Source organism: Caloenas nicobarica, chromosome Z (genome assembly GCF_036013445.1).
Source record: "Caloenas nicobarica isolate bCalNic1 chromosome Z, bCalNic1.hap1, whole genome shotgun sequence".
Classification (NCBI taxonomy): Eukaryota; Metazoa; Chordata; class Aves; order Columbiformes; family Columbidae; genus Caloenas; species Caloenas nicobarica.
Genome location: NC_088284.1, coordinates 58,885,635 through 58,913,287, shown reverse-complemented (window position 1 = coordinate 58,913,287; position 27,653 = coordinate 58,885,635). Strand labels below are relative to the sequence as shown.

Below are 27,653 nucleotides of genomic sequence, written 5' to 3'. Positions count from 1 at the left end.
TTTCATAACAGGAGATTATGAAAATTAAAAACTTGAACATATGGGAAGAAAAATGCATATGCTTTCTCCCTCACAACAAACATAGCTGTGCAGATCAAGGTCATAGCAATTTCACTGCCTCCTTCTGTGCCTACTTCCCTAGCACACAAGGAGCTGCCTGGGTGGACAATGGGGTGAGTCAGTTTGACTCAGATTTTCATGTGGTTTTCTGTCACTACCACAGCCGGAAAGAAGAGATTCACAGCTCATTAGGAGTTGCTTCATGTCATATGAAGGGCTGTATGGGAGAAGCTGCTGTGTATTAAAGTGATCGATTCCTAACAGACCGAAACTTTCCATAACCACCAAATCTAGCACAGATTTACATCATTTTTGACTGTTAAATCAAACACTCAGCACTGTCCATGCTGGCACTGACTTGTTGACAACAGAGACCAGCCTGAACTTTCTATAGCTTGTACAAAAATTTTAGTCTCATCCAAAAAGAGACTTTTAAAACTGAAGATTTCTAGGGGTGTCAGGTGTCACTAGCATTACTTTTGACAGCTTCACATATCCATGTAATGCAGGTAAAAATTTCCTGTAAGCGTTGCTATGCTGTGAACAGAAGAACCCGTCATTCATCATGGGTTGGTGCTTTATTCCAGAGGGCTGCTTGTGTGATGATTTTGCTTTAACTTTCAAAACCATGTTTTATCTAAAAGATGCATTTTAGCTCTTTAATTTTTAAACAAACCAAATGGACTTCTTTAAAACTCATCTTTCTCTTGAATGCTGCATTGAATAAATTATTTTGAAGGTGAGACTTTTAATAATGGTATTCAAACACGGCAATGTATAACAAATGTGAGGACAGAAAAAAGAGCACACCAGTTGAGAGAATCCAGAACCAAGTTAAGTGTTTAAAACTAAAATTCTCATTGTATAAATAAGACATTACATGATTAAACAGAAAATATCTGTTTCCTTTTTAGTCACTGTGCTCTCTGTGAGAAAACTTGCTTCTCTAAAGTACTGACATAAAAATCTCTGAGTGTGAGTGGCAGTGTACATTTGCACATGGACTACAACCACCTAGCAAAAAAAGTAATTCCAAAGTCTAATCTTGTTCAGAATAATCAGATGAAGGCAGGGGGACTCTGGTGAATTAGATGGGTAAGATTTTATCTCCCCAAACTTTTATGGGCTTAAAAAGTAAAGCTCAAAAAACCAATCAGGAGCAAAAATATAAGGCAAATTCAGAATCTTTACTGTTAGGGGTGAAAATATATATGCCCACAGAAAAGATATGCTAGCAGAAAAGTCAATAGGGATTTGATGCAGAAAAGCACACAACCTTTTGAGAGAAAGAATGAAAATGTCTCATCTTATGTAATAAGCTGGAAAATTAAGGTAATTATCATACTTTAGCATTTGCAAGAATGAACTTTCTGTTACAACATTTCAAAGTGACGATAAATTAAACATTTCACCCCATGACATTTTTTCAGTCATCATCTAAGAAGTCCAGGTCCTAAGGTTTATAGCCCTTCCTTACATATTTCCTTAAGGTGTACATGTCCCAAAAGGTTAGATGTAAGCATATATATGAAGAATTTAGAATTGAGTAAAAAAAAATACATTGAATAAACCTAACATAATCGACAGATTCAGATAATTCTTAGTTAGTATTGGACTTAAAAGAAATGCAAGCACATAAGGCAGAAAAGTCACCATGTGGCACTCAGACGTCAGTAATAATTACAGTGACACTCTGTACCAAACAAAGGAGAATAAGCCATTTGAGAATCTATGCAGTCAGATTAGAATAATTAATTTATTTTATTTCATTTATGTTTCAGCGCTTCGTATTTTCTCCCTTCTTGTCAATGCTTAAGAAATAGCTGAGTGAAAGAGCAGAGTCATCCACAGGTAACCTGCTGATGGGCAGGATGACATTCAGCTCAATCTTTGATGAAGCTATTAATGTGGATCCCAAGAAGTCTTTGAATAATGGCTTATCTGTGAAATCTGATTCTACTGCTAAGACAGTTGTGACAGATTGGTCTTGTTTTCTCTTCACACTAAATACATTTTACCTTTGCCATAATGCAATACAAGCACTTCCTCAACAACAACAAAAATATAAATCCATATATGAAGAAAAATCATTGGTCGAAAGAATACCTGCAGAAGGATTTCTCTAAAAGAAATGTTCCTAGCGTCAAGGAGGTGACAGCACAACATTACTTTAACTCAGCTGATCAGTCAGCAAAATAACAAACACATGAATGAACAATGATATACTTACTGCAGAACCAGGAGGATCCTATTTTAATCTATTATTGAAACACAGAATCACAGAATCACAGAATGTTAGATATTGGAAGGGACTTCAAAAGATCTAGTCTAATCCCACCACTGGAGCAGGAACACCCAGATGAGGTTACACAGGAAGGCATCCAGGAGGGTTTTGAATATCTGCAGAGAAGGAGACTCCACAACCCCCCTGGGCAGCCTGTTCCAGTGTTCTGCTACCCTCACTGTGAAGAAGTTTCTTCTCATATTTAAGTGGAACCTCCTGTGTTCCGGTTTGCACCCATTACCCCCTGTCCTATCATTGGTTGTCACTGAGAAGAGCCTGGCTCCATCCTCCTGACACTCACCCTTTATATATTTATAAACATTAATTATGTCACATTAATTATGTCACCCCTCAGTCTCCTCTTCTCCAAGCTAAAGAGACCCAGCTCCCTCAGACTTTCCTCATAAGGGAGATGCTCCACTCCCTTCATCATCTTTGTGGCCCTGCGCCGGACTCTCTCCAGCAGTTCCCTGTCCTTATTGAAATAAGGGGCCCAGAACTGGACACAATATTCCAGATGCGGTCTCACCAGGGCAGAGTAGAGGGAGAGGAGAACCTCTCTCGACCTACTAACCACTCCCCTTCTAATACACCCAGGATGCCATTCATCTTCTTGGCCACCAGGGCACAGTGCTGGCTCATGGTCATCCTGCTGTCCAGCAGAACCCCCAGGTCCATTTCCCCTACACTGCTCTCTAACAGGTCATTCCCCAACCTATACTGGAACCTGGGGTTGTTCCTGCCCAGATGCAAGACTCTACACTTGCCCTTGTTATATTTCATTATTTTTTCCCCGCCCAACTCTCCAGCCTGTCCAGATCTCGCTGGATGGCAGCACAGCCTTCTGGCGTGTCAGCCACTCCTCCCAGTTTGGTCCCAGTACTGACCCTTGAGGGACTCCACTAAATACGGGCCTCCAACTGGACTCTGCCCCATTGACCATGACTCTCTGGCTTCTTTCCTTCAGCCACTTCACAGTCTACCTTACTACCTGATCATCCAGATCACACTTCCTCAGTTTAGCAGTGAGGATGCTGAAATATTCTTTATTTTTTTATATGCCTGGGAGAAAATCATACCTTCTATGCCACAATCTCATATAAATTATGTGTAGTGCTACAATACAATTAGGTTAAAACATTTAAAAAAAAAAAGGTATGTATTTACTCTTCATTGAAATCCCTCCTAGAACACACCTGCAAACTCCCAGGACACTGGCAAAATAGCATAAAAGTTACCCTGCTCAGGGCTGCAGTCTAACTAGAAGGCACGCTGCTGTCCGAGAACATTTTCAGGAGGTGCCCTGATGTCTCAGTATCCTGGTGGGCATACAACGAACACTGAAATTAAATCTGCAAAATCTTGCATGCTAAGCACCGAGCTAACAATTGCAAAATAGTCAAGAGTAACAGGGCAACTAAACAGCACAGATGCAGGTCCAGTTTCCTGCATTTGCAGAGAATAGTCACTAGGTTCGGCAGTTCTTTTGAATCAATCTCTGCCACAAGGATGCTTTGTCACAAGCGGAACAGGAGGAAAGGACAAATTCTATCTATAGAGCTGTATTGGCATTTCCTGGAGAGAGAAAAGACACTGGGAAAATCTGGTACCAGAGATTTGAAATTATAATACTGCACAACAAAATCCATTCACCACCAGAACCCTTAGACAGAAAAAGGGGAGCACTGGCCTGACTGTCACACAACATTAGTCATGGTCTGCAATGCTTACACACTTAGAGCTGATACGTTTTAAACCTGAATCAGAGTTTGTCATCCTCAGTATAATTTAGGCATATATTGGGTAACCTGGCTTTTGGCACTTGTAACAATCAAGTCTTAAGCAAGTCTCTGCATGCCCTGGTAGACATTTGAGTAGCAGAGTAACTTTGTTCTCACAGAAAGATCAGATAACTTTAGGTAAGGCAGCAAAAAAAAATAATAATTTTTTATTCTGTAATTCTGAAAATACACAGTGAAAGTGTAAGTTAAATGCCTGTCTTTGTGGATTCAGCTACTGTTCCTCACTTAATATCTCTCAGCCAGCTACAGCTGACACAGGAACAGTATCTACTAATTCCTTGACCATCCAGCAGAGGAGTCTCAACTGAGTCACTTCGGATGGCCATGCATTCGGTTGTAGACTAATCTTAGAAAAAGAAGACAAACTAAAAGAGCAGTTTCAAGCAGCAGAGTCTGCTGCAGCTGGGGTGTAACAAAAATTTGCCATGTGTGCAGAGATGGATGGTACTATCACTTGAAATATAGCACGGTCAATTTTGTGATGTATCTTTGGTACATCATAAAACACCACAGAAAAATAATCCTACCTAAGTAATAAAATATCGCTAGCAAGGAATACAGGGAAGAAAACCACCCTGATGGTGCTGGCCTTTTCTATTGATGCTTCCCTGGTGTTAGCTTTCCTTGTTTTGTGCTGCAAGATGCTCATTTTAGTTTGCTTGTGACTTAGGAGACAGAAGGAACTTACTCCACATTACACAGTGGTAGCTGGAGTTAAGGTGACATTTGTCTTTTCTAGTGCAATTCCAGAGGTTGTCTAGGGGGAGTATTGCTTGCCATTGTACATTTATTTGTGATAGTTGTTAACTGAAATACAAAGTGGGGATTGAATATACCACTGCTGTACAGGGAACCAGGCTGCCCCTTTGCCTTACGTTGCATTGTAATGCCAGTGTTCCTGCACCTTCATCTTTGTTTTGCATTAGGAAACCAAAAGGTGTAGTCTGAGGTATAACTGATCCTGTTCACCTGTTTTGTGGAAAAGAAGGCGTAGGTACCTGTTACTTCCTGAAACAGATGCCTCACCTTTCAGATTTTGAAGCTGTGTTGTACTTACCTATATGGGCTGTTTGTATGAGGCAGGACCATCTCTCCCTCCACCCTATTCTGTCATAGCTTATTAAGACTGTGGCTTTCTCTTTAATCATATATCTGCATGTGATCTCATTATTGTGGTGTTTGGGCCATTACAGATGCTCCATGGTATGGAGTACTTCTGGGTGGTTTGCACAGAAGTTTGCTACCTGCATCGAGGGAATAACAATTTACAGTTTGTCCATACATGTTTGCTTTGCAACAATGTTTCCCAAATTAATTTGGATAAGGCTTTGCTATGTGAATATTACCACACATCTATGTATTTATCCAGCAAAACATTAAATAATTACTCAGCTACTTTAAACAAGACACATAAGACAGGGGGTGTATTTTTCTTTCCCAAATAGGGGCACCTGAAATGAAAACTCACTTTGATGAGTTTGCACTTTGCCTTTTCTATGTACTTAAAAATAATGTTTAAAGCTGTCTTTTTGAACCAGCATTGCCTATTATCATGTTTGACATGAGAGAATAGATGGACTGTTTTGAACAACAAAATACTTATGGGTCAAACTATATGATTCAGTAATGCTGCTTTTAAAAACAGAAGCCAACAGACTTATTCCCAAGCAGTTATGTAACCAGTTATTAGATCTGAAAAACTCAAAAATGTGGGAAAGTTGTTTGGTGCTTTGTTTTTCACTGGATTTTCCCATCCTCTATGTCAGATGGCCTATTAAATTCTTAAGTTTCTCTTCCTTTTAGATAGCCATAGCACATCAAAGTTTTTACTATTGGCATTAGTCCAGACATAACATGAGCAAACTTCTGGCATTCCCCTAAATTGCCAGTTGACCTGAAACTCTACTAGCAGCCTTAGTTCTGTGAACTTTTATGGGATTACATAGTAAGGATTTATCATTTTCTAATGCAGTCATGCACGTGGTTGCATGGCAATATTTTATGTTGTTGTGACCTCTGCTGGAGGAAAGACCAAGGCACACGATTTTTGGGGTTTTTTTTTCAGGCAACTGGAAAGAAAAGAAAAAAAGGCACTTTTTACTTCACTGTAAGCTTTAAAACCATTTCTTATTATGCATTCAGGTAGTAGATTAACTCATATCTGATATCACATATAAATGTGAAACTAATGTTTAAGTACTCACCCACCTACACATTCACTTTTCTAGTAGCACTCAAAGAAGGAAGGAAGGAAGGAAGGAAGGAAGGAGGGAGGGAAGGAAGGAAGGGAGGAAGGGAGGAAGGGAGGAAGGGAGGAAGGAAGGAAGGGAGGAAGGAAGGAAGGAAGGAAGGAAGGAAGGAAGGAAGGAAGGAAGGAAGGAAGGAAGGAAGGAAGGAAGGAAGGAAGGAAGGAAGGAAGGAAGGAAGATTAAGGTTTTGAATTATCACATTTACCTTCAACTGGCAGGAAATTAATCCCATGTTGATTATGATGAAATTGTGCTTCATATTGCCACACCATACAGATCAAATTGTTACTGCAAACCTCGTTAGTGTATGATAGCAATGCACACATGATAAGAATGGATTTAAGCAGAAAATCAACCACAAGTTTTGAAAATTCTCATTACTTGTTGTCTTGGTTTCAGCTAGGACAGGGTTAATTTTCTTCCCAGTAGTTGGTATAGTGTTGCGTTTTGGATTTAGAATAAGAATAATGTTGGTAATACACTGATCGTTTAGTTGTTACATTGTCTGGAAGGAGTCAAGGAATTTTCAGCTTCTCACGTCTTGCCAGGTGTAAAGAACACTGAGAGGGAACACAGCCAGGACAGATGACTCAAATTGGCCAAATGGATATTCCATGGCATCAAGCTTAGTATATGTTTTGGGGGCATCTGGCCAGGGGTACCACTGCTTGGGAACTGACTCGGTATCTGTTGACCGGTGGTGAGAAATTGCATTGTTCATCACTTGGTTTATATGTTCTAGTAGTAGTAGTAGTACCAGCAGTAGTAGTATCCCTTCCTGTTCTCTTAAACTGTCTCTGTCATAAAACATGAGGTTTACCCTTTTTCCCCATTCTCTCTCCCATCCCACTGCAGAGGCAGATGAGTTAATGGCTGTGTGGTATTTAGCTGCCTGCTGAGTTAAATCACGATTCTTGTGCCATTTCAAAATTAAATAACCAACTTTTTCCAAAATAGATATCACTGTGACATTAATTGTGCAGAGCAGTACGTACAAATACATAAAACCTCTTCCAGCATGAAGTCAAGATGAAACAAAAAGCCTCTGATAAATTGTGCAATATTCTTTTTTATTATTATTATTTTGCCAACACTTCAGCAGATGTGGTTCACAGCTTTCAATGGCTATGCACTGCAGCAGAGATGATACATTTCAAAGGAAATGAAAAAATTCTCATATGGAATACAAACTCCTTTCTTTAAATCTTCATGTTAAGCAGAATAAAAGAATCAGAGTCTTGAAGTGCAGGTCAATATACTCAAGTGTTCCCTAGACAGGTAGAGCGCTGATATTTATTTCTACCTTGAATTATTATTAATATCAAACATCTTTCAGCTGTTTACATTAATCTAAATCTTCTTATAGTGTAAATACAAGCAAATACTCCACTGAGAATGTTTATACCCAAATATGATACTGTTAGTGCTTTTGAGTCCTAACCTTAGCAATATTTCTATTTGCAGGCTGTCAATAGGATCTGTAATTTATAACAGTCTCCTTCCGCAGCATTTAGGCAATAAGGAAAAGACTTAATGCCATAAAAATATTCAGGTTCTGTGGCTTTTGTTTAACAAAGACACATGTGAATTCCCTGGTTAACCTTGCTATTTAGGGGCATGGCCACCTGTCAGGTACATTACGTACATAGGCACTGTACGTAGGACTTGGTGGCTACATGTGATAGAGTATGGCCATGGAGAAACACTCCTCATAGAATCATAGAATGAATCATTTTGGTTGAAAGAGACTCTCAGGATCATCGAGTCCAACCATAACCTAACTCTAGCAACTAACCCATGTCCCTGAGAACCTCATCTAAATGCTTTTTAAACACCTCCAGGGATGATGACTCCACCACTTCCCTGGGCAACCTGTTCTAATGCCTGACAACCCTTTCCGCGAAGAAATTTTTCCTAATATCCAATCTAAACCTCTCCTGGCACAACTTAAGGCCATTTCCTCTTGTTCTATCACTTGCTACCTGGGAGAAGAGACCAACCCCCTCCATGCTACAACCTCCTTTCAGGTAGTTGTAGACAGTGATAAGGTCTCCCCTCAGCCTCCTTTTCTCCAGGATAAACAGCCCCAGTTCCCTCAGCTGCTCCTCATCAGACTTGTGCTCCAGGCCCCTCACCAGCTTCATTGCCCTCTTCTGCACTCTTTCTAGTACCTCAATGTCTTTCTTATGATGAGGGGCCCAAAACTGAACACAGGATTCAAGGCAGGGCCTCACCAGTTCCGAGTACAGTACTTGTAGTACCGAGTGAAAGAAGCTAAACTAAAAGGGGACAAGAAAGAGAGTGGCAGGACTTGTTCCTTGTTTCCTTTGCTGTGACCGAGGAGAATATCTGGCTGGGATCAAGATGTGGCATCATTCAGAGCCCTTGCTCCCTTCCAAACCAGTTACTGAGCAGCTGAAGCCCTGCAGTTTCACAGTCTGGTTTCACCCAGGGTAATACTTCAAAGAGTATTTGATGAGTAGCCATGCTGGCATTTGAATCTCACAAACCATTACCATGGCATCCCAGTGACTCTGACCTGGTCTCCTTTGCCTTGTGAACAGCTTTAGCATCCCTGCATGAATCAGTTCTGTGAGACAGAGCTCATCCACACAGTTTTGGCCCAAGGAGCTGAGCCTCCCACTCCAGCACTACATGGCAGCATCACTGAGCTGTCAGAGGAAACTCTCGAAGTCTCCTGCCATGGCTGGCAAAGCTCTCTGTGCCACACCTCTCTGGAAGTAGCCTGCTGCTGAAATCACACCCATGGCTGAGCCACACAGCCTCCTGTCTCACCATTTTCTCTGACACAACGACCTGGAAACACCTTTATTTTCACCCATCAGGCAGAGTCATAGAAAGTAAAAAATTCTCTCCCAGTGGTAGCTGATGCATTATCTTCAGCACAATCACACACAGACATTTTTATAGTCCAGTCTTTATAGACTGTAAACAGCAGGTGAAGCAGAGTTTGCCACATCCATACAGAACTTCTTGTTACAATCCCCAGGTCATTCTTTAGTTTTGGGAAATACTGTTTTTCATAGCATTTTTATAACCATGGGTACTCCTCAGATTATATCCCCTTTTCAACAGGAGATAGGGGAATATTGTTTGTGTCACCACGCAATTATATTTTATTTTGACCATTCAATGATTTCAAGATATTAATAAAGATTCGTTGTGTGGCATGGAGAGCAGAAAGCTCACAGTGAACTCAAAGAGACTCATTTGTCAACAAACAGAGCAGATGCTACCTGCTTTTGAAGTTTAGCCACTGAGAGTTTAACAGTGCGATTTTTCACAGAGGACTAGGAAGTGAAGCAAAGGATTCAGCACAGATAAAAACTGCATCTAATTTTCCAGTGAGCATTTTGTGGGTTTTTTGTAAACAATGTAGGGTAATAAAATGATTCCTTGGACTTAAATCTCTATCAGCTTTACAGCAGGTCTAAATTTCTGCAGATCTCCATGCATGTATTAAACTTGTTATTTTCAGGTCCTGGCTACCACATATGTAGTGCTGAAAAGGATATGTCATAAAAAATCATGTCTCTCTCTTGCTGTGAATACAGTAAATTCTGGACTTTATTTTCATCCTTTTGCTTCCTGTTCATCTGAGAGTATTGCATAGTCCCAGGGTAGAACTTTGTCATTGAGTAAAAATATTTAATTCAACAGCATAAAAAAGATTAATAGGAGAAGGAAAATGTGTTCAATAACCATAATTTTACAGTAATTATAATTTTCACAGATCAGTGAGAAATTAAATCTTTGGCAGGGACTTCAAAATATTTTGAAGGTCCCTCTGTACCAGTATAGTTATATAGTGAAGTGCACTTTTATTACACAGAAAATTATATTAAATGCTCAGCCAAATGCTATGAAGATGGTGTGTTAATTGCACAGAGGAAGATGTGGGACATGCTAAAATGCACTGAGCACTGATTTCACTGATAGTAATTGGATAATAGATCTCTGAGGTATCCCTAGCATAATTTGCAGGTCTAACATCTTAGGAGAAAGGAAATGGTATATGTGTCGCCTAGTGAAAACAAAATCTGTTCTCTTGCTGTAGCAAGTTCATTTGCCATGATTTGAATCACAGTATTATTCCTGTTGTTGAGAGTGTTTGCTACCTGTTCAGCTGAGTACAAGACTCAAACAGAGGACTAGTTGTGTGGGTAAATGGGTGAAGGTTGCTTGAGGTGATTTTTTCAAGAAAAGAGAAAAAAAAAAAAAGCAGAGGCAAAACATTTTAATTGAAATATTCAAAATATAGGAGGTTATACTGAAAGGAAATATTACTCGAAATCTGATCATGTAACAATTTCAAAATTACTTTTACCAAGTATACAGCATGTTTTGTTAAAGTTGGACTTAGTATAGAATGTTGGAAGGTATAACATCACATCTTACCGGCTAAGTCAATGTTATGTTACAAATAAGATGACAGGCAATTAAACGGAACTGAACAAGGAAGCACTGAAAGCACAGCTTCATGAAACACAGTCATGAAAGACCTTTCCTTAGAAGTTCCAAAGAATAAGAATTGATGTTTCCTTTTCAGTCACAGCAGTCTGATGCTGATCACAGGTATGAGCAACATCTAGTCTTGCTATTGTTATTCGTGTTGGCTATTGCATGCTCACCAGTGGATATATAGGTGCATTCCGAGAACATGTTTATTGTTGAAAATCAATACAGCATACAGATCTAACATAAAGTTCCTCAGAATAACTTCAGCTGGTGGATTCCTTACTGTGTTCTTTTCCCATTCATAATGTAAAGCAATCCCACAGAATGAAATACTAAGCCTGTTAATAATGAGAAAGCCCAGAGAAAATTTTAACTCCTAACAGAACAAAAAATCCTTATTAAGATCTGTGTACATAGCATAAACCTCACTCTGCATTTCAGGAAACCACACTGCATCAGAACCAGTTTACAATTCTACTTTATTCCAACACCCCTTGAAAAAAGTCAGAGGGATCACCAAGCCATAAAGCATCTTTAAAATCAGTTTCTTCACTTGTTCTATATACTATCTTTCTTTTTCTAAGGAATATCCAGTGTTTTCTTATTATCAAATGTTAACAAACAGTGAGCTATAACCTCTGTGCAGATCAGTGTCTCATGACAGATCAATCCCAGGCTGTAGGAAAAAGTTTGTCTTAAGAGCATGGAAGCCCTAGAGCACTGGGTCTCATGCTTAACTTCAATAAGACTCTAGACAATCTTCTAAGTTTCTGGGCTAAAAACATACGCAGTTTAAAAATTAATCATGTTAAAAGAAGATTTCAAATTAGAAGACTGTTGGAATTACTGTACTTTTTCCACATGTCAGGAGTCCGCACATTAGAAATCTCATCTGAGAAAGATGAAACAACTTACACTGCACTTAGCTGTACTTGGTCTAATTTAAAATAAAAGACTCGCTGCACCCCAGATGCAGACATCTCTTGGGCTTCAGTCTTAAGTCATTTGTCCTCTTAGTAACAACGCATTTCCAGTCTGCTCGACCAGAAAAGATCCTCCCTTGTAGTTATTGCATTACACTTATTTCTTGATTTGGTTGCCAGCACTTATTGTTTACATGCAGTACAGCCATTCTAGTGCTCATTAAAGGTCTGATATAATATCTTAACTCCAGATGATAGCAGATGCTTATTGAAGCAGTACAAGAGTCAAGTCAAGTATAAAGTGAACTGTCCCTTGATTTATCTTCCCAGGTTCTGGCGACTGATTTAAAGACCACTTGAGCTGGAAATTGCATCTCAATCACTGTGTGTCACAGGGATATAAACTCTATACTGGGGTTTTTTGTAAGGCCTTTTTTATAAGTTCTGCAATTTAACTACACAGAGGTTGTTTAGTGATGTCACTGACTTGTTTTATACTGAGATACGGTTAAAGTTTTCGTATTGTACAAAATGGCCCTGTATTACATAGAAGGCCCCCAACAGAATTACACTTATTTTTTAGAAGTCAGTTGACTAATTTTGCTGTTATTAATCTCATAAATCTTAAAATAATTATCTAGGCCCAAATCATGGACAAGGAAATAAAATCAGAACACAAAAATAAAGCTTTCTTGTTGGAACGAGTAACATCAGCTCACATATCAGCTTACATCTGTCCTGTGTTTCCACAAGACCTACCAGACTAACAACCTGTTCCACCCTTGACTTTATAGTCAATACAAGTATACAATGATAAATCCACAGAGAAGGTTATACAGCACATATTCTTACACAATAGTAGTTGTCTTTGTGCCATAACACAATCCTGGCATTTGGAGAAAATTATTGCTTTATCTCTATTCCTCAAATATGCTTTTCTGCACGGGAGATACTTCTTCAACACCTTGATTTTCAAAATTTAATTTTAGTCTTTGCAAAAGTGATAAAACTACTATCAACTAAAAGTGGTACTGCAATAGGAGTTACATTTTCTTCATAACAAGAGGCAAATATTGCTTTTCTTTTGCCTTTTTAATATTTTCCAAAAGATTTCAGAGGTGAATTCCAGCTTTTGAAAAGATCCTAGATTTCCCATGTATAATCTGAAATGTTTCGTTACACTTACCTGACTTGCAGTAGACAAACTATATCACAGAATCACAGAATCACAATCACAGAATGTTAGATATTGGAAGGGACCTCAAAAGACCATCTAGTCCAATACCCCCGCCAGAGCAGGAACACCCAGATGAGGTTACACAGGAACGTGTCCAGGTGGGTTTTGAATGTCTGCAGAGAAGGAGACTCCACAGCCTCCCTGGGCAGCCTGTTCCAGTGTTCTGTCACCCTCACTGTGAAGAAGTTTCTTCTCATATTTAAGTGGAACCTCCTGTGTTCCGGTTTGCACCCATTACCCCCTGTCCTATCATTGGTTGTCACTGAGAAGAGCCTGGCTCCATCCTCCTGACACTCACCCTTTATATATTTATAAACATTAATTATGTCACCCCTCAGTCTCCTCTTCTCCAAGCTAAAGAGACCCAGCTCCCTCAGACTTTCCTCATAAGTGAGATGCTCCACTCCCTTTATCATCTTCATGGCTCTGCGCTGGACTCTCTCCAGCAGTTCCCTGTCCTTATTGAAATGAGGGGCCCAGAACTGGACACAATATTCCAGATGCGGTCTCATCAGGGCAGAGTAGAGGGAGAGGAGAACCTCACTCGACCTACTAACCACCCTCCTTCTAATACACCCCAGGATGTCATTCATCTTCTTGGCCACAAGGGCACAGTGCTGGCTCATGGTCACCCTGCTGTCCAGCAGAACCCCCAGGTCCATTTCCCCTACACTGCTCTCTAACAGGTCATTCCCCAACCTATACTGGAACCTGGGGTTGTTCCTGCCCACATGCAAGACTCTACACTTGCCCTTGTTATATTTCATTAAATTTTTCCCCGCCCAACTCTCCAGCCTGTCTAGGTCTTGCTGGATGGCAGCACAGCCCTCTGGAATGTCAGCCACTCCTCCCAGCTTGGTGTCATCAGCAAACTTGCTGATAGTGCACTCTGTTCACTCAGCCAAGCCACTGATGAATATATTGAATAGTACTGGTCCCAGTACCAACACCTGAGGGACTCCACTAGATACAGGCCTCCAACTAGACTCTGCCCCATTGACCACGACCCTCTGGCTTCTCTCCTTCAGCCAGTTCACAGTCCATGTCACAACCCGATCAGCCAATCCACACTTCCTCAGTTTAGCAGCGAGGATGCTGTGGGAGACTGTGTCAAATGCTTTACCAAAATCAAGATAGACCACATCCACTGCTTTGCCACCATCTAGCCACCTGGTTATGTCCTCATAAAAGGCTATGAGGTTGGTTAAGCTTGACTTCCCTTTGGTGAAGCCATGTTGACTGCCCCTAATGACCCTCTTCTCCTTGATATGCCTTGAGATGGCACCAAGGATAAGTTGTTCCATCACCTTTCCAGGGATGGAGGTGAGGCTGACGGGTCTATAGTTGCCTGGGTCCTCCTTCTTGCCCTTTTTGAAGACTGGAGTGACCTTTGTTTTCCTCCAGTCCTCAGGCACCTCTCCAGTTTCCCACGACTTAGCAAAGATGATGGACAGTGGCCTACCAATGACTTCAGCCAGCTCCCTCAGCACCCACAGGTGCATCCCATCTGGACCCATGGATTTATGGATGTCCAGATTGCTTAATTGCTCCCTAACCCAGTCCTCATCAACCAAGGCAAACTCCTCCATTGCCCTGCCTTCCTCTGGGGCCTCAGGGGTGCGGATTTCCTCAGAACAGCCTCCAGCAGAGTAGACAAAGAAGACATTCAGTAACTCTGCCTTCTCTGTATCTTCTGTCACCAGGGCACCCACCTCATTCTTCAGTGGTCCTACATTGCCTCAGTATGCAGTGTTTAAGTATAATTGACTCTCATACACTTTGTACGAAGCTATATTTTCGGTGAACTGTGCTTCTAAGAAAAAGAAAAAGATGCTAGGGACATACTTTCAGGATTCTAAGAAAGTAATCAACTGAATAGAAAACATTTTTCATTCTTCTAATAAATATCTTCCAATAAATATCCCCATGTTTAGTAACCTATTGACACAGATAACATGTTTTTGCAATGCTGTCAAATGCAAGAAGACATATACAATATTTTCTTCTGAAGCCTTCCATCCTGCAAAAACTGAAGCACATGGGTAACTTCTATGCATATGAAGATTTAAAATGAACACAATGGGATTCTGAACTTGCAGGAATGTGTTTGGGGTTAGGACCATTCTTCTGTCCCTCAGCGTCCTTCATCATATCACGATGTGGTTGAGGGTCCTTATCTGTAGTTGGGAGGGCCCTTGGGCATTCCTGGCTGAGCCCCTGCGAAGCGTGGGTTTCCAGGCGGATAGCCTGGCACTCCATACCCCCTAGGCTCTGGTGACCTCGTCACAGCTATGGATGGGGGAGGAAGGTTTCCTCCTCTGCTCTGCAAGGGATAGTGGCCATTCAGGGCAGGGCCTGGATTCTGGAGTGCCTGAGAGGAGTTGGCTTCTTGTGGCTGGCCTGTCTTCATCCCTTCACTGCTATTCTGTCCTTTCTTGTTGTCTGCAATGTGTTTAGAGAAAAGAATTTAAAAATGAAAGAAAAATAGACTGGAGATTAGGCTAAATACTTGTGACTCAGTATTGTGCATAGGTTTCAGGAGATTAGGGCAAAGGAAACAGTCAAGGCAGTGAGGAAGACTATGGTCTGGCATACAAGGATTCCTCATCCTGATGAGTTACAAATAGCCCTTACCTTGGTTTTGAGTGGATTCATCTTGTTTGCCTCCCTTTTGCTTTGGTTGTGGTGGTTCTGTCTCAAATGGATTTTCCTCTTGTTCATTTGATTTTTGTGCCTTTTGTTTATTTCTTCTTTTATTTTCTTCTGCTTGCTAATGACGGGGAGAGAAAGGGGGCATTTTCAGTGACCTGAATTGCTTCTCTAATATTCAGTAAAACTAAAAACCATTTATTTTCTATTCCTTACACTTTGTAGCTTCTTTTTAAGTTCCAAGTTAGCTTCCTTGTAAGATTTGGATGTAGCGTTGAGATAATAAATACTCAGGCTAAATTTAAAGAAAATAATATTTGTTGTTAGATAATGATTTAAATATAAAGTTCTTTACAACATTTCTATAGCAACAACTACGGTTGTGCTAACATAAAACCTCTATCGTTTCCTCATTTATAATGATTAATCTGTAGTACTATTTTGACAACAAACTATGTGCTTCTTTACAGTATGAAGAAGACTGTCATTTCAGGGGGGAAAGAAGCTGAAAGAATTTATTTTCCCTATTAATACTCTACATTCAATCTTATAGCAGCTAAGGGAGATGTTCCATAAAGCTATGCCTCACTATGAAGTGTATTCTAAAGAATAACTTGTAAAAGTTAATTAGCTTGTATGACATACATTAAAAATGAGTAAATCATATTTTAAAAAGCTTTTTAACTAATACAATAGGCAAACTCAAGTACTGCCAAGAAAACACCCAAAAGCAGAGGTTTTCATTTTTGTTTTGAATTACAACCTCATTCTTCTACTAAACAAAACATAACTATATAATGCAATTTTTATTTTTCACTGTATTTTATTGCTTTTGTGATAACACTATGAAATTAGTATTTTTCACGATCCTGATTTAGAGAAATTCTGATAATACATCTTTTATTGATGTAATTAATTAGTTATTGATGTGATAGGGTTAAGCAGTAAATAAACTGTATATGCTGTTTTCTCTATTTTGCCTGATTTTGCCTTGTGTTTTCCTTTTTTTTTTTTCTTTCTTTTCTGCATTTATTTTCACTATCTTTGCCTTGGACAACTCCAGGAAAGGAATAGTGCTCAAAACCAGATATCAGTATGACTTGACCATTTATTTCAGAGAACAGCCTGCATTCTTCGTTTTTCTAGCCAAGGGTTAAAATATAATATGATGTTAAATCAACCTTGGCAAAATTTTATCTCAGAATTTCATTTTGCTCATATAAAATCCTTCTGCAATTTCTATCTTATTCTTGATTCTTCTGTATATTTATTGGCAGTTCTACAATGCAGGGTTAAATCCCAGCTCACCTCTACCTAGAATTAACTTTTAGTTCAGCAGTATACTGAATAATCTCATATATGCATACAGCAGTTTAAAATGCCTTTATAAAACAAGATTCAATACGGTTTCTGAGAAAGCCTATTCTGGTGTCTTATTCTTTACCAGGTACTGACTTACAAAACATCTCTACTAGCCCTGTTTCACGAAGTCTCTTACACCCCATCTCACACTCCTGTCTCAACAGCATGAAGCACATTGTTTATCAAGGAAAAGCCAAGGCACTGAAGATCAGACTCACTGAAAGTTACTGAAAATAACTCTGCTTCTTGGTGGTCATGTTTCTTTTGAACTTGCTCTGTATTTATGACGTGCATTCTGCCTCCTAGACAAACTGAGCAAAGTCATAGCACTTCAGATCCCCTATAGGCTTCTGCATTTTAATAGCTTGGCCATTATTGTGGCAATGACATTTTTGAAAAGCAATAACAAAAACAAAAATAAAGCCATTGGAAAAAAAAAAAAGACATATCATCCTTTGTTCAAAGGCACATTAATTATGATCAAATAAAAGCCTCATGAATCCTTCAAGTCCCTCACCACAGGACAATCAGCACTGCATTTAATTAGATATTCAGGCAGTGAAGATTCAGAGTGAAAGAAACTCAGCAGACTTTACATTAAGCAAGCTTGAGTTAATATGCTATACATACACCATCAGCAATATAAAAGGTAGGATGAGTCCAGGGTTAGAGGCATAACCAAATACCTTCCCGAACCAGGAAGGGAAGTCATGCTCCAGAGTTTCTGATATGACTTCAAACATTCTAGTCTTCCCACTATTAAAGAGAGAAGTTGGAAATATATCACATAGGTTAACAGTATTTAAAAACTGACACTCTGAAAGGAATAGTATTTAAAATAGTATGCATGTATTTTTAAGGGGCGGGGGGGAGACACTAATATTTTTATTGTACAATAATAGATTTTGCCTTCAGTTACCAACAAGATTGTGCCTCGAAATATCAGCATCCTAGCTTGTCAACTCCATACCACCAACCAAAGACTGTAGTGCAATTTGTGCTCTATGAAGTACTGGTGAAAAATTCAAATCCCACCTTTGTATGGTTGATAAGTAAAAAATCTGCTTGCAATTTGTTTTTGTTCAACACTGTTCAGCCTAATTGTCCTCTCTCTTTGCTGTATACCAATGCTGTAGAAGTCAGTTGTTGTGTTTTAGGGGATTTTTGTTATTGTTAGAACAATCTAATGCTACTCAGATCTGAATCCAGACGTCTCCCTCTGTTCTTTCTCAAATACAAAATCTTATTTTGCATCACTTGCTTTGTTATCATTGCTTCTATAAATTCAGGCAATTTTCTGTCTCATCAGAATTTTTGGCATGTCATACAATTCTCCCGACTAGGTGACTGTGACTATTGCAATCTCCCAGGTATTTTGCATTTGGTCAAAGTTAACATGGCAAGACTTCTGTTCCTATACAAATTACACTGGTTATTATGCAAGTATCATTTTACTCACAACAATAATGTATTATTCAAACCTTTCACTGGAATCAAGATGCCTCTTTTACTATTGCCCTATTCTTGCTTTGCTAATACTTTGCTCAATAGCAAAGACTAAAGTATTTTTAAATTTTTCATTTCATATTTTAACTGACTTTGTGTACTCATTATAGTTGTACGTCACGCTACCTGGCAGGTAAAGATGATGAAAATGGTCCTGGACTTTCCAGGCAGTACACACAGAAGGAGAAAGTGTGGCAACATCTAAGCTAGCTTGAATACAAGGCACATGTTTACCCAGGCAAGGCAAGCCTAGGTTTTCAGAAGGTACTAATGAATGTGGAGGTCTTGAAGACTTTAGAAATTCCGTAAGAATAATTTTTGGCTTAAACACAGAAACCATTACAGTTTTTACGTTCCAGCTTCAGGAATCATTCACGATAAGAAATGTGACACAAACACTCAGCCTATCAAGTTCTAATACTTATTATAGCAGCTCTTTTTCAATTACTGGATCATTCACTGTGATATGTTGAGGCTATTCATTATATCAATAAAAAACGATGGTAGTAAAATGCAAAAAACCTGAAAGGACCGCAGTCAAAAGATGGTGGGATGGAGACAATGGTATACACAGCAGGCAGTGTGGAGAGAAAGAGGATGAAAAGCAGCATGGCCATGTAGAAGTTATTGGATCTGGAAGCCTTGAAGACCCTCTCTTGGGGGACATTGCAGCACATCACTGCCCAGCACTGCAGGTACATGGAAGTGTGGAGGCGGAACACATTGATTGCTGGGAGACATGGAGCATAAAAAGACCCCATCCTAGAAAAGAACCAAAGATTAAAATAACCACTTTGTTTTAGAACTTCTGTCTTCCTAGGTATGCTACCCGTTCCCTATGTCAGTGTGTTTTGCAGCCATACACACTGTGCACTCAGAAATAAAGTTCATAAAACCATCTTTATACTTTTTTTACTGGTCTTGTCTCTTCAGTCTTGCTTTAAGCAATGGAGACATACGGAGAGAGTTCTCCATATGAACTTTTGGTTCTAAAGTTATAAAGCCCTCTTTCTCTGCAAATTAAATGATCACCTGATGAAATGTTATCCACTCTTACTTTGTCCCTTTAGTTCAGATAGCATCTCATTTGTCTTGTATAAAAAATAGTAGCCCTAAAGCTAGATATTAACAAAAAAAAAGGTTTATTATTTCTTATTTTTCTTAATATGCTAGTACCATTTTAGGAAGGATATTTTTGCTTAGCTGACATTTATTTTACTTTTGTTGACATGGTTATTTAGCACTTAATCCCAACAAACTGTTTATTGATTCTGCTAAATATTGTTTTTTCCTTATTATGTATGGTTACATGATCATGACACTGAAGCAGTTGGGATCATTTTATTTTTATCACACCTTGCTTCTTGTGTCATGTTGACTGAAGAGCAATCACTTTAGTTTGTCTGGCCAAATGATACAGAATATAAGAGATCAGGAATCTACTTTTTCCTTAATCATCGTTCAGGTGACCAGGGCTGAGCTGCTTTGCCTCTGCCTCAGTTTTTCTATCTAAAAAATAGGAGAAAGATCTGCATGCTTGGAAAGACCTTCCCAGTACAGAAATATTGTGATAGACTTTATTATATTAAAATCTTTCCTTCTTTTTTTTCCATATATCTTCAATGAAAAGATGAGGGGTTTGTTGGTCTATAGCTGAGAGAGCATCTCACGGTCCTGTTCCTTAATCTCGTGGAAATCAGTTGTAAAACACTCCTCAACTTGAACTAGTTCTGAATCTGGTTAACTTATGGCTCCTATCATAATGTTTCACTGTAACATTTATTATAGGGTAGAAAAATTCTTGCCAGAGCTTACTAATGTTGAGAAGACTTGCAAATGATTTATACTCCACTTAGTTTGTGAAAACACAAAGAGAACAGACGAGTTTTCCTAATTGCATAGTATCTCTCTCGTACACAAAAATAAATGCACACGTGCATGCCTCTTGTATACTTTCTAGCTCTGTGACAGTGCTACCTCACCAGCTGCACCTGAAACTCTTCTTTGTTCTGTTTCAGGTGAGCATAAATGTGTGCAATAGAATTTGTAAAGCTTGAGTAAAACAGAAACCAATTTATCTTATGTAAATATGAATGATAGGCATAGCATTGGCAGCATGTGTTTATTATAATTCAAACTGTTTTTTACTCTTCTGATGTATTTAGTTCAATTTAAATCATGAAACTTTATTTTGAAAAACACTACAGGTCTAGTGAATTACTTGTTCCCGCAAATATCAATTAGCCTGTAAATGTGGACCCCAACCCTGCAATAAGCAGTACACAGAAGGATGCTGTATGTAAATAGCATGGCAAAAGCACAAGTCACAGTTTCTGAGCTCGGATGTGTGTATTGGGGCATGGCAGCTTAGAAATGTACACAGGCTGCACATGTAATGAAATATAAAAATGATAGGCATGTATAGAAGTTTAGTTAGAGAATAATCAGGAATTGACTCCCTCTCCTAGTCCCCAACATCTGTCAGGTAGAGGATGATTTCTAACCTATCTTCCAAAGCATTAGTTAAAGCGGTAGAAAGGATTAGTGCCACCAGTTGTGTATAAAATTGCCAGAGTTTAAGCTGCACCAACATCATTTTGATGAACAGCAGCCTGAGAAATGTTTCCTAACATAAATTAGAATGCCAGCCCTAAGGCAGGGAGCAAAATGCCAGTTGCAAAGCTAAGCTGCTTTTCTAATGTGCAAAACACAATATAGGTGCCTCACAGGCCAGCAGCAGGGCTGGACTCCCTCTAGCCTAACTCTTATGGCATGACACCAACACAAGGCCATAGGTGGTGCTGTGCTCATCCCCAGTGATACACCAGCCTTCTGAGTAAGCTCACCATGCTGCTGTCGCGGCCCTCAGTACATCTACCCAACAGGTTTTGGTTGCAAGATATTTGCCTCTTTCTTTGCCATACTTCTGTATCATTTCTTTGACATGCACACAACAGATAACGTTAGGGCTTTACAGAAGTGAGGGCTTTCACCAAGCAGAAAGTCTGATCAGAAAAATCATATTAAAGGTGAAAAATGATGCCTTAGGAAGAATTAAATGTGAGAAGTCAACAGTGCTTGAGAAGGATAGTTCCTGAGGAAGACTGAGCATCTTGCAAGAGGACCCTACATGTTAGTATTCTTTACCACTCACACGAAGTCCAAAAGTAGGATGAAACATAGACCTCTTCTCCTCCAGAGCTAAGGACTAATACTGCAGCAATAACATTTTATACACATTCACAATCACAGATAAGTGTACATAAATTTCTGAAAGAAAAGGCCGTTTTTCACAGGACGTATAGGAAAAGAGTGGTAAGGTATTTTGAAAGGCTGAAATTCAAAGGCAAACAGGACAGGTGTATGCTCTAGCAAGTAGTCAGTCAAAAAAAGATAAGAGTCATCTACACAGCTATTTACTGGTTGATCTTATAAGCTCATTGCAAAATCCTGATGCATCTTGTCCACCTAGTCTTACCCAGAAATAGTTTTGAAGTGATCCCACTGGTTGCGGTGTACCAGAGTTTGATATACTAATATATTGCATTGCACTTCACCAGACTAAAGCAATGGGACAGGATCAGCATTTCAGAAGAATCTTTCACAGATATAGCTAAATCTTACCATCCCACAGATACAACATGCTTTGCCACACCTACCAGATCATGCCTTGGTTAAAGATCAGTCCCAGCACATTTCCACTTATATCAAACTCAGAATATGATGGCTGAAAAAAATAAGACAGATGCTTTCATTAGGCTTGTACAAAGGGTTTTAAGATGACTTACAGTAGATTAAAACTGTTGCTTCCAATAACAGCAGCATACTGTCATCGTGTTATAAGGCTTCTTGTTGCATCTTATCAGTGAATCATGAAACAAATTAATATGACCCAAGGCAAGCAGGCAGACTTTACTACAGCTTGCAGCATTTTACTGAAAATCATTTTGGGCTTTGTTCAGAAGAAGGTGCTAATGGAATATTCAAAATAGTTTTGTGTACTGGCTAAATTTTAAAACAACTATTCATAAATTTTCCATTGGAGTGGCTACTGGTGGTCAACTAATATGTCCTCCAATACAGTACCAGCCATGAGGCTGCTGTGATTTAGTTCCTGTTTGACCACCATCTTTCATATTTCAACAGTTATACTGATGAAGAATTATTTTTAAGCATTGATAGATGTTGCCTAACTTTGTCTTCTCTGTTTAATATAAATATCTTATTTCTAATTTGAGTGTGTTTGGTTCTAATTTTTACTTCAATATTCAGCCATGGGGTCTCATCATCACTGTTTTCTGAAGAAAGCACTGTACCATAATTTTTTGTTCCCAGTGTAGACATATAAACACCGTAAACAAATAATTACTTAGTCTTATATTTCTGAACCATTCATCTGACACTTTCATTCTGTTTTTCCAAATCTTTAATCATTTCCACATCTCTTATTTTACCCTATTTATTAGTCTCTCATTCATGAAGACTTCTATCTGCAAATATTGAATACACTGCATTTGAGCAACGATTGAAATGCACACTTATATATTGCGCATATGCACCAGAACGAAACTATTTGGTAAGAAATTGTAGCTGTAAACTTTTGGTTTACATCTTAATGGGTGATTTAAGCATATTATTCATATGGTTTTGCTTAGTCACAAAGTTTTGTTTAATCAGCTTTCTCATAAAAGACAGTTTTGCTACACCATAGCTCGTGACGTGCATGATTTACCATACTGAGTGGACAAAAAGGCCATGTGTAATTTCCAGGTATTAATTACATGGATGACTGATAAAGGGAGGAAGTGGCATGAGAGACAAACCCAACTATTCCTTTATGACTAAACCAAGACAAAGTTATTCTACTAAAATCAGTAATTCAAGTCACTATTTTGAATAGCACTATATTATGCTGTTGGAATAGTTGGAGCCCCTACACTCTTTCCATGTAAGTTGGTGCAAATATACAATTTTATCTGTAAATGTTTACAGTAAACTGCTACATTTATGTTGCCTATATTTATGAATCCATTTCCACACAAAAAAATGTTAAATAGGTTAGTAGCATTCAACTTAACTTGACTAAGGAGAGCTGTATAGAGGAACAGAATATCATAAGTGACATGCAGAAATAAATACAATCATACAGAATTAAATAATGTGTGACTGTTCTTCATAACATAGGAGCTAGCATTAACAAATAAAATAAGTTAAAAAATAATTTTTAAACAAACAAAATGAAGTGGTTTACCACACAACATGCAAGTTAGTTTCTGGAATTCTTTGCCAAATGATGTTTCGGTTGTTAAAAATATTTAGGGTATAAAAAAACACTAAAAATTAATGGATGATAGGTACATCATAGCCAACAACCACAGAGTCGCAGATATAGCTACTTCCTAGGGAAGAATTTAAGAATTTAAGTTTACACTTCCACTTCTGGCTGTTGTTTCAGGTAGCTGGCTGGACCTGAGGACCATAATGGACCAGACCATGATAGCCATTCTTATATACTCCCAAATAAAAATGACAATAATAAATTGTTTTCAGCATGTCCTACCAGCAGCTCTGTTGTTGACCCTTTGAGAACAATAATATATTGTTGGAAATAAGGTGTCCCCTCATTGTTGGATAAAAATGTCACAGCTTCCATTAACAGTGTTGAAGCCCTTGTGTGGGGGCTGTGAGGATCACTCCCACTGTTTATTGCCTCACTCTATGTTTTTTACTGTTTCCATGGACAAATGTCTAAAAAGAAGGGTGATATCTATGCAGCTCTTTAGGCCAGATCCTTAATTAAAGCTCTTTCTTTTGTGGGTCTGTTCTATTGATAGAATTACTGTATTATATTCCATTAACATTCCTAATGGTAACAAAAAAAGAAGAGCAAATATTAAGTCTGAAGTATTAATGGGTGAATGTGTGCATCTTCACTTGAGAACTGGAACTCTTCGTTTAAGCCAAGTTGTTCTGCAGTTCACTGTGTGGCTCCCAACACCAATAAACTGCAGACATCTCACAAAAACCAAGCAAACAAATGAACACACAAAATTATATCTATCTATATATCTGGTAGATTCGTACAGCTGTTCTGGATACGCAGGGTCATCTCAAATAGCACTGGGCACCTGTAGGGCACCTGTGATTGGGCAGGTCATACAACAAAAATTTCCTGCACAAAAAGCAGCTGATTCAGAGTAAATAACAAGAGAAGAGGTTTCAGGAAGCCTTAATGGCAGCCAAATCACCCTAGGTAAAGTCTGTCCTACGATCTTTGGAATGGCTTTCAGGCTTGCATTCATTCAGGCTCTTTCACTGATTGTGGATATCCTGACAGGAAGAAGGTCCAGACTAAGATTTCAACGTCTTTGGAAAATACAATATCTGAGCTATTTCCTCACAGGTGTAGCTCAAGCTACAATGATTCATGTGTTCCCCACATCCAGCCTTAAATATTGCAATGGCTGTTGAATATTTGAAAATGTGAGGAAGCTCCAGATATAATTTAAGTATTAATAAATGGAAATATACGGTTCCACAAGCTGTGTTTGCTCCCTGCACACACTGTATTCAAATTCCTGTATTTGATATCGATATTACAAAGCTTATAACTTGTTTGTCCACAGCCTGGCCAGCTGGCAGTCTTTGTCTCCAGCCTTACAGCAGTCCTGTTTGAGACACACTATAGAATTAACAGGGAGAAACCTGAACCTTGCCGTAAAGGTCAAAATTTCATAGCAACCAGCCAATAACAATGAGATTAATACACCAGAAAACTGTTTTTTCTGTTGAAAACACCAAAACTTTCTCCTCCTCTGGAAAATTATAATTTCAGAAGAGGCTGGTTTTAGTAAAATGGTAAATTTGTACACATATGAAGGTAAAATTTTGAGGAAAAGAGGACAAAAGGATGGCAGAAAAACTACAATGTTACCTATACCTCTCAGTAAGTACAAAAGAGGTTTCAGGAGCTTCACAAGCTTTGCCAGTACCCTGACTACTGTTTAACAGGTGAAAAAACAGCATCAGACCTTACACTGTTGGTATTCTGGCTGGCTAATTTAATCTACCTCAGGTTTGTGTGAAAGAGTGAAAGTCTCAGCTCCCAAGTGAAGAGCACTACACTGGCTTGTCTTATGGGAATTACTAACTTTATTTCAGCTAAACTAATTCTAGCAAAAAGTATATATAATCAGATTTCTAGAACAAGTTCTTTCATATTTTTCTCCACAAACAATGGATGCCCCAGTATGCTAGATGACCCTATCCAAAATCCCATAGAAATCAATGAGATTGTATTCTGTGCGACAGTAAATGATTCTTCAAATCTGAAACATGTCAAAAACTTGTACCCAGTTTTCTTACACAATCAAAGAAAAAAAACCCAAACAAACAAAAAGAACCCCCACTAAAGTTACCAAAGTTAAAGAATAAATCAAACACTAAGGCATAAGAAAATTCTGAGAAAAACTAACACAATGTTGCTCAGGGATTTTGAATGTGATATGTCTAGCCAGTTGTTAACTCTGTAGGATTGAAATGAAAATGTAATTTACTGAAAAAATGTGAAATGATAAGATAATAATAATCAGATACTTACAAATCCATACTCCAAATCCCAGCACCAGCAGTAATTGAAAAACCTTACAAACACAGCCCTCAAGAAATCACCAATTAGAATTGTGATGTATGTTGTCATCGTGTCAGAGACCGTCAGCCGTACGAATTCCTGTTAAAGCAATATTTGCTTTTAAGAATATATTTAAGCAATCAGTAATCACAGTAATACTTAAATACCGGACTAGATTGCTAGTTTTGCTTACCCTACTTCAACACGGAAAAGACTGTACTCCGCCTCTACACTCACCAGTTCTGAAAAATGCCAGGAGAAAAACTGCCTGTAGTTTGCTAGAGGTATCCTTTGCCTCTAATTCATGCTCATATTATCAGATGAGACTTCCAGGCTATGATTAGACTGGGAAAGGTTTCCAGACAAGGTTGCTGCTATAACAGATATCTGAGCTGATATCTTAAACTGCTTTTGATCCCTCCTTTGACTTTGGGAAGATTGGGAAATGAAAAGAAAAAACAAAGGTAAATGGTTTTCTTTCTCAAGGAGCACCAACTCCCAGTTAATATGGAGAAGACAGAAGAAAATCCTAATGGAAATCCTCATTTCTCTTCTTTAATTTTAGTAAATCTCACTAAATCGTACTCTAACAGGCTTTACCTCAGTGGCCCAAAGGTCTATTACTCCCACTTATCTGAAATTAAGGAGAAAATTAGTGCAGTGATGAGCTCTTGGTGTTCTTAACTTATTATTCAGCATCAGTGAAAAGAATAGAGGGACTGTTTCTCCTGCCTGTCTGCTCCCTGCTGGTCATTTATTCAGTCAGGAGCAGAGATGATGGTGATGATGAGATTGTCAGAGTGATGGAGCAACAGTGAAAATTGTGATTCAGTGTTGAATTCATTCTCATGCACAAAAAACCAACAATGGGATACGATCAAATAGAAGAAAGGGGGATGTTAGAAAATACTTTAGATATGATATTTTATATTACTACATCAACAGGAATAGATGTTCAACTGAGTCAAATAAAAGGACTGAGCAGATTTACATTAAACCATTATTGCTTTTTTGCATTATGTTATTTGTCTAAAGATAGAGACACCTTCTCAAAAGGACGCTGCTGTAAGAGTTATCTTACATGTATTTCCTTATGGAGATAATTTTTTATATATTTTCTATAAGTCTGTTGTAGTCAGAAACTAATAACTGTGTGATCAAAACTCTAATCAAAATTACCACATTTATTAGGCATTGTGATGAATCCAATTTTTCAAAATTGCTAAACAGGTTTTGCAAGACAAAGATGGGATAAGGAAGGTAAATGAAGAGAATAGTGAAATAGAAGGGGAAAAAAGAAATGCTTTCAATACTCTCAACTACCAGGACAAAGACTTTTGTACTAGACAGGGTTCAAGGAAACTAAAATATTTTTTTACTCAACTTTTTAGGTCAGGAAAAAGTCACACATCTGCCTTTCCTCACATTTTCCCACTTTAATGTCACTTATTAGCAGAAACAAAAATACCTTC

General features: G+C 38.6%; 1 protein-coding gene across 1 annotated transcript in view; it reads right to left on the bottom strand.

Moving 5' to 3' along the window:
- Positions 1 to 15,207: 15,207 nt before the first annotated feature.
- The window catches only part of TMC1 (transmembrane channel like 1), a 59,292-nt gene continuing 46,846 nt past the window's right edge, over positions 15,208 to 27,653 (bottom strand). Inside the window, exons 14-20 of the mRNA XM_065657210.1 lie at positions 26,152 to 26,280; positions 22,211 to 22,278; positions 19,074 to 19,313; positions 17,676 to 17,801; positions 15,900 to 15,978; positions 15,669 to 15,804; positions 15,208 to 15,476 (exon numbers count right to left, since the gene is read on the bottom strand). Coding sequence (XP_065513282.1) covers positions 15,208 to 15,476; positions 15,669 to 15,804; positions 15,900 to 15,978; positions 17,676 to 17,801; positions 19,074 to 19,313; positions 22,211 to 22,278; positions 26,152 to 26,280 — 1,047 coding nt within the window. The remainder of the gene's footprint in view (positions 15,477 to 15,668; positions 15,805 to 15,899; positions 15,979 to 17,675; positions 17,802 to 19,073; positions 19,314 to 22,210; positions 22,279 to 26,151; positions 26,281 to 27,653) is intronic.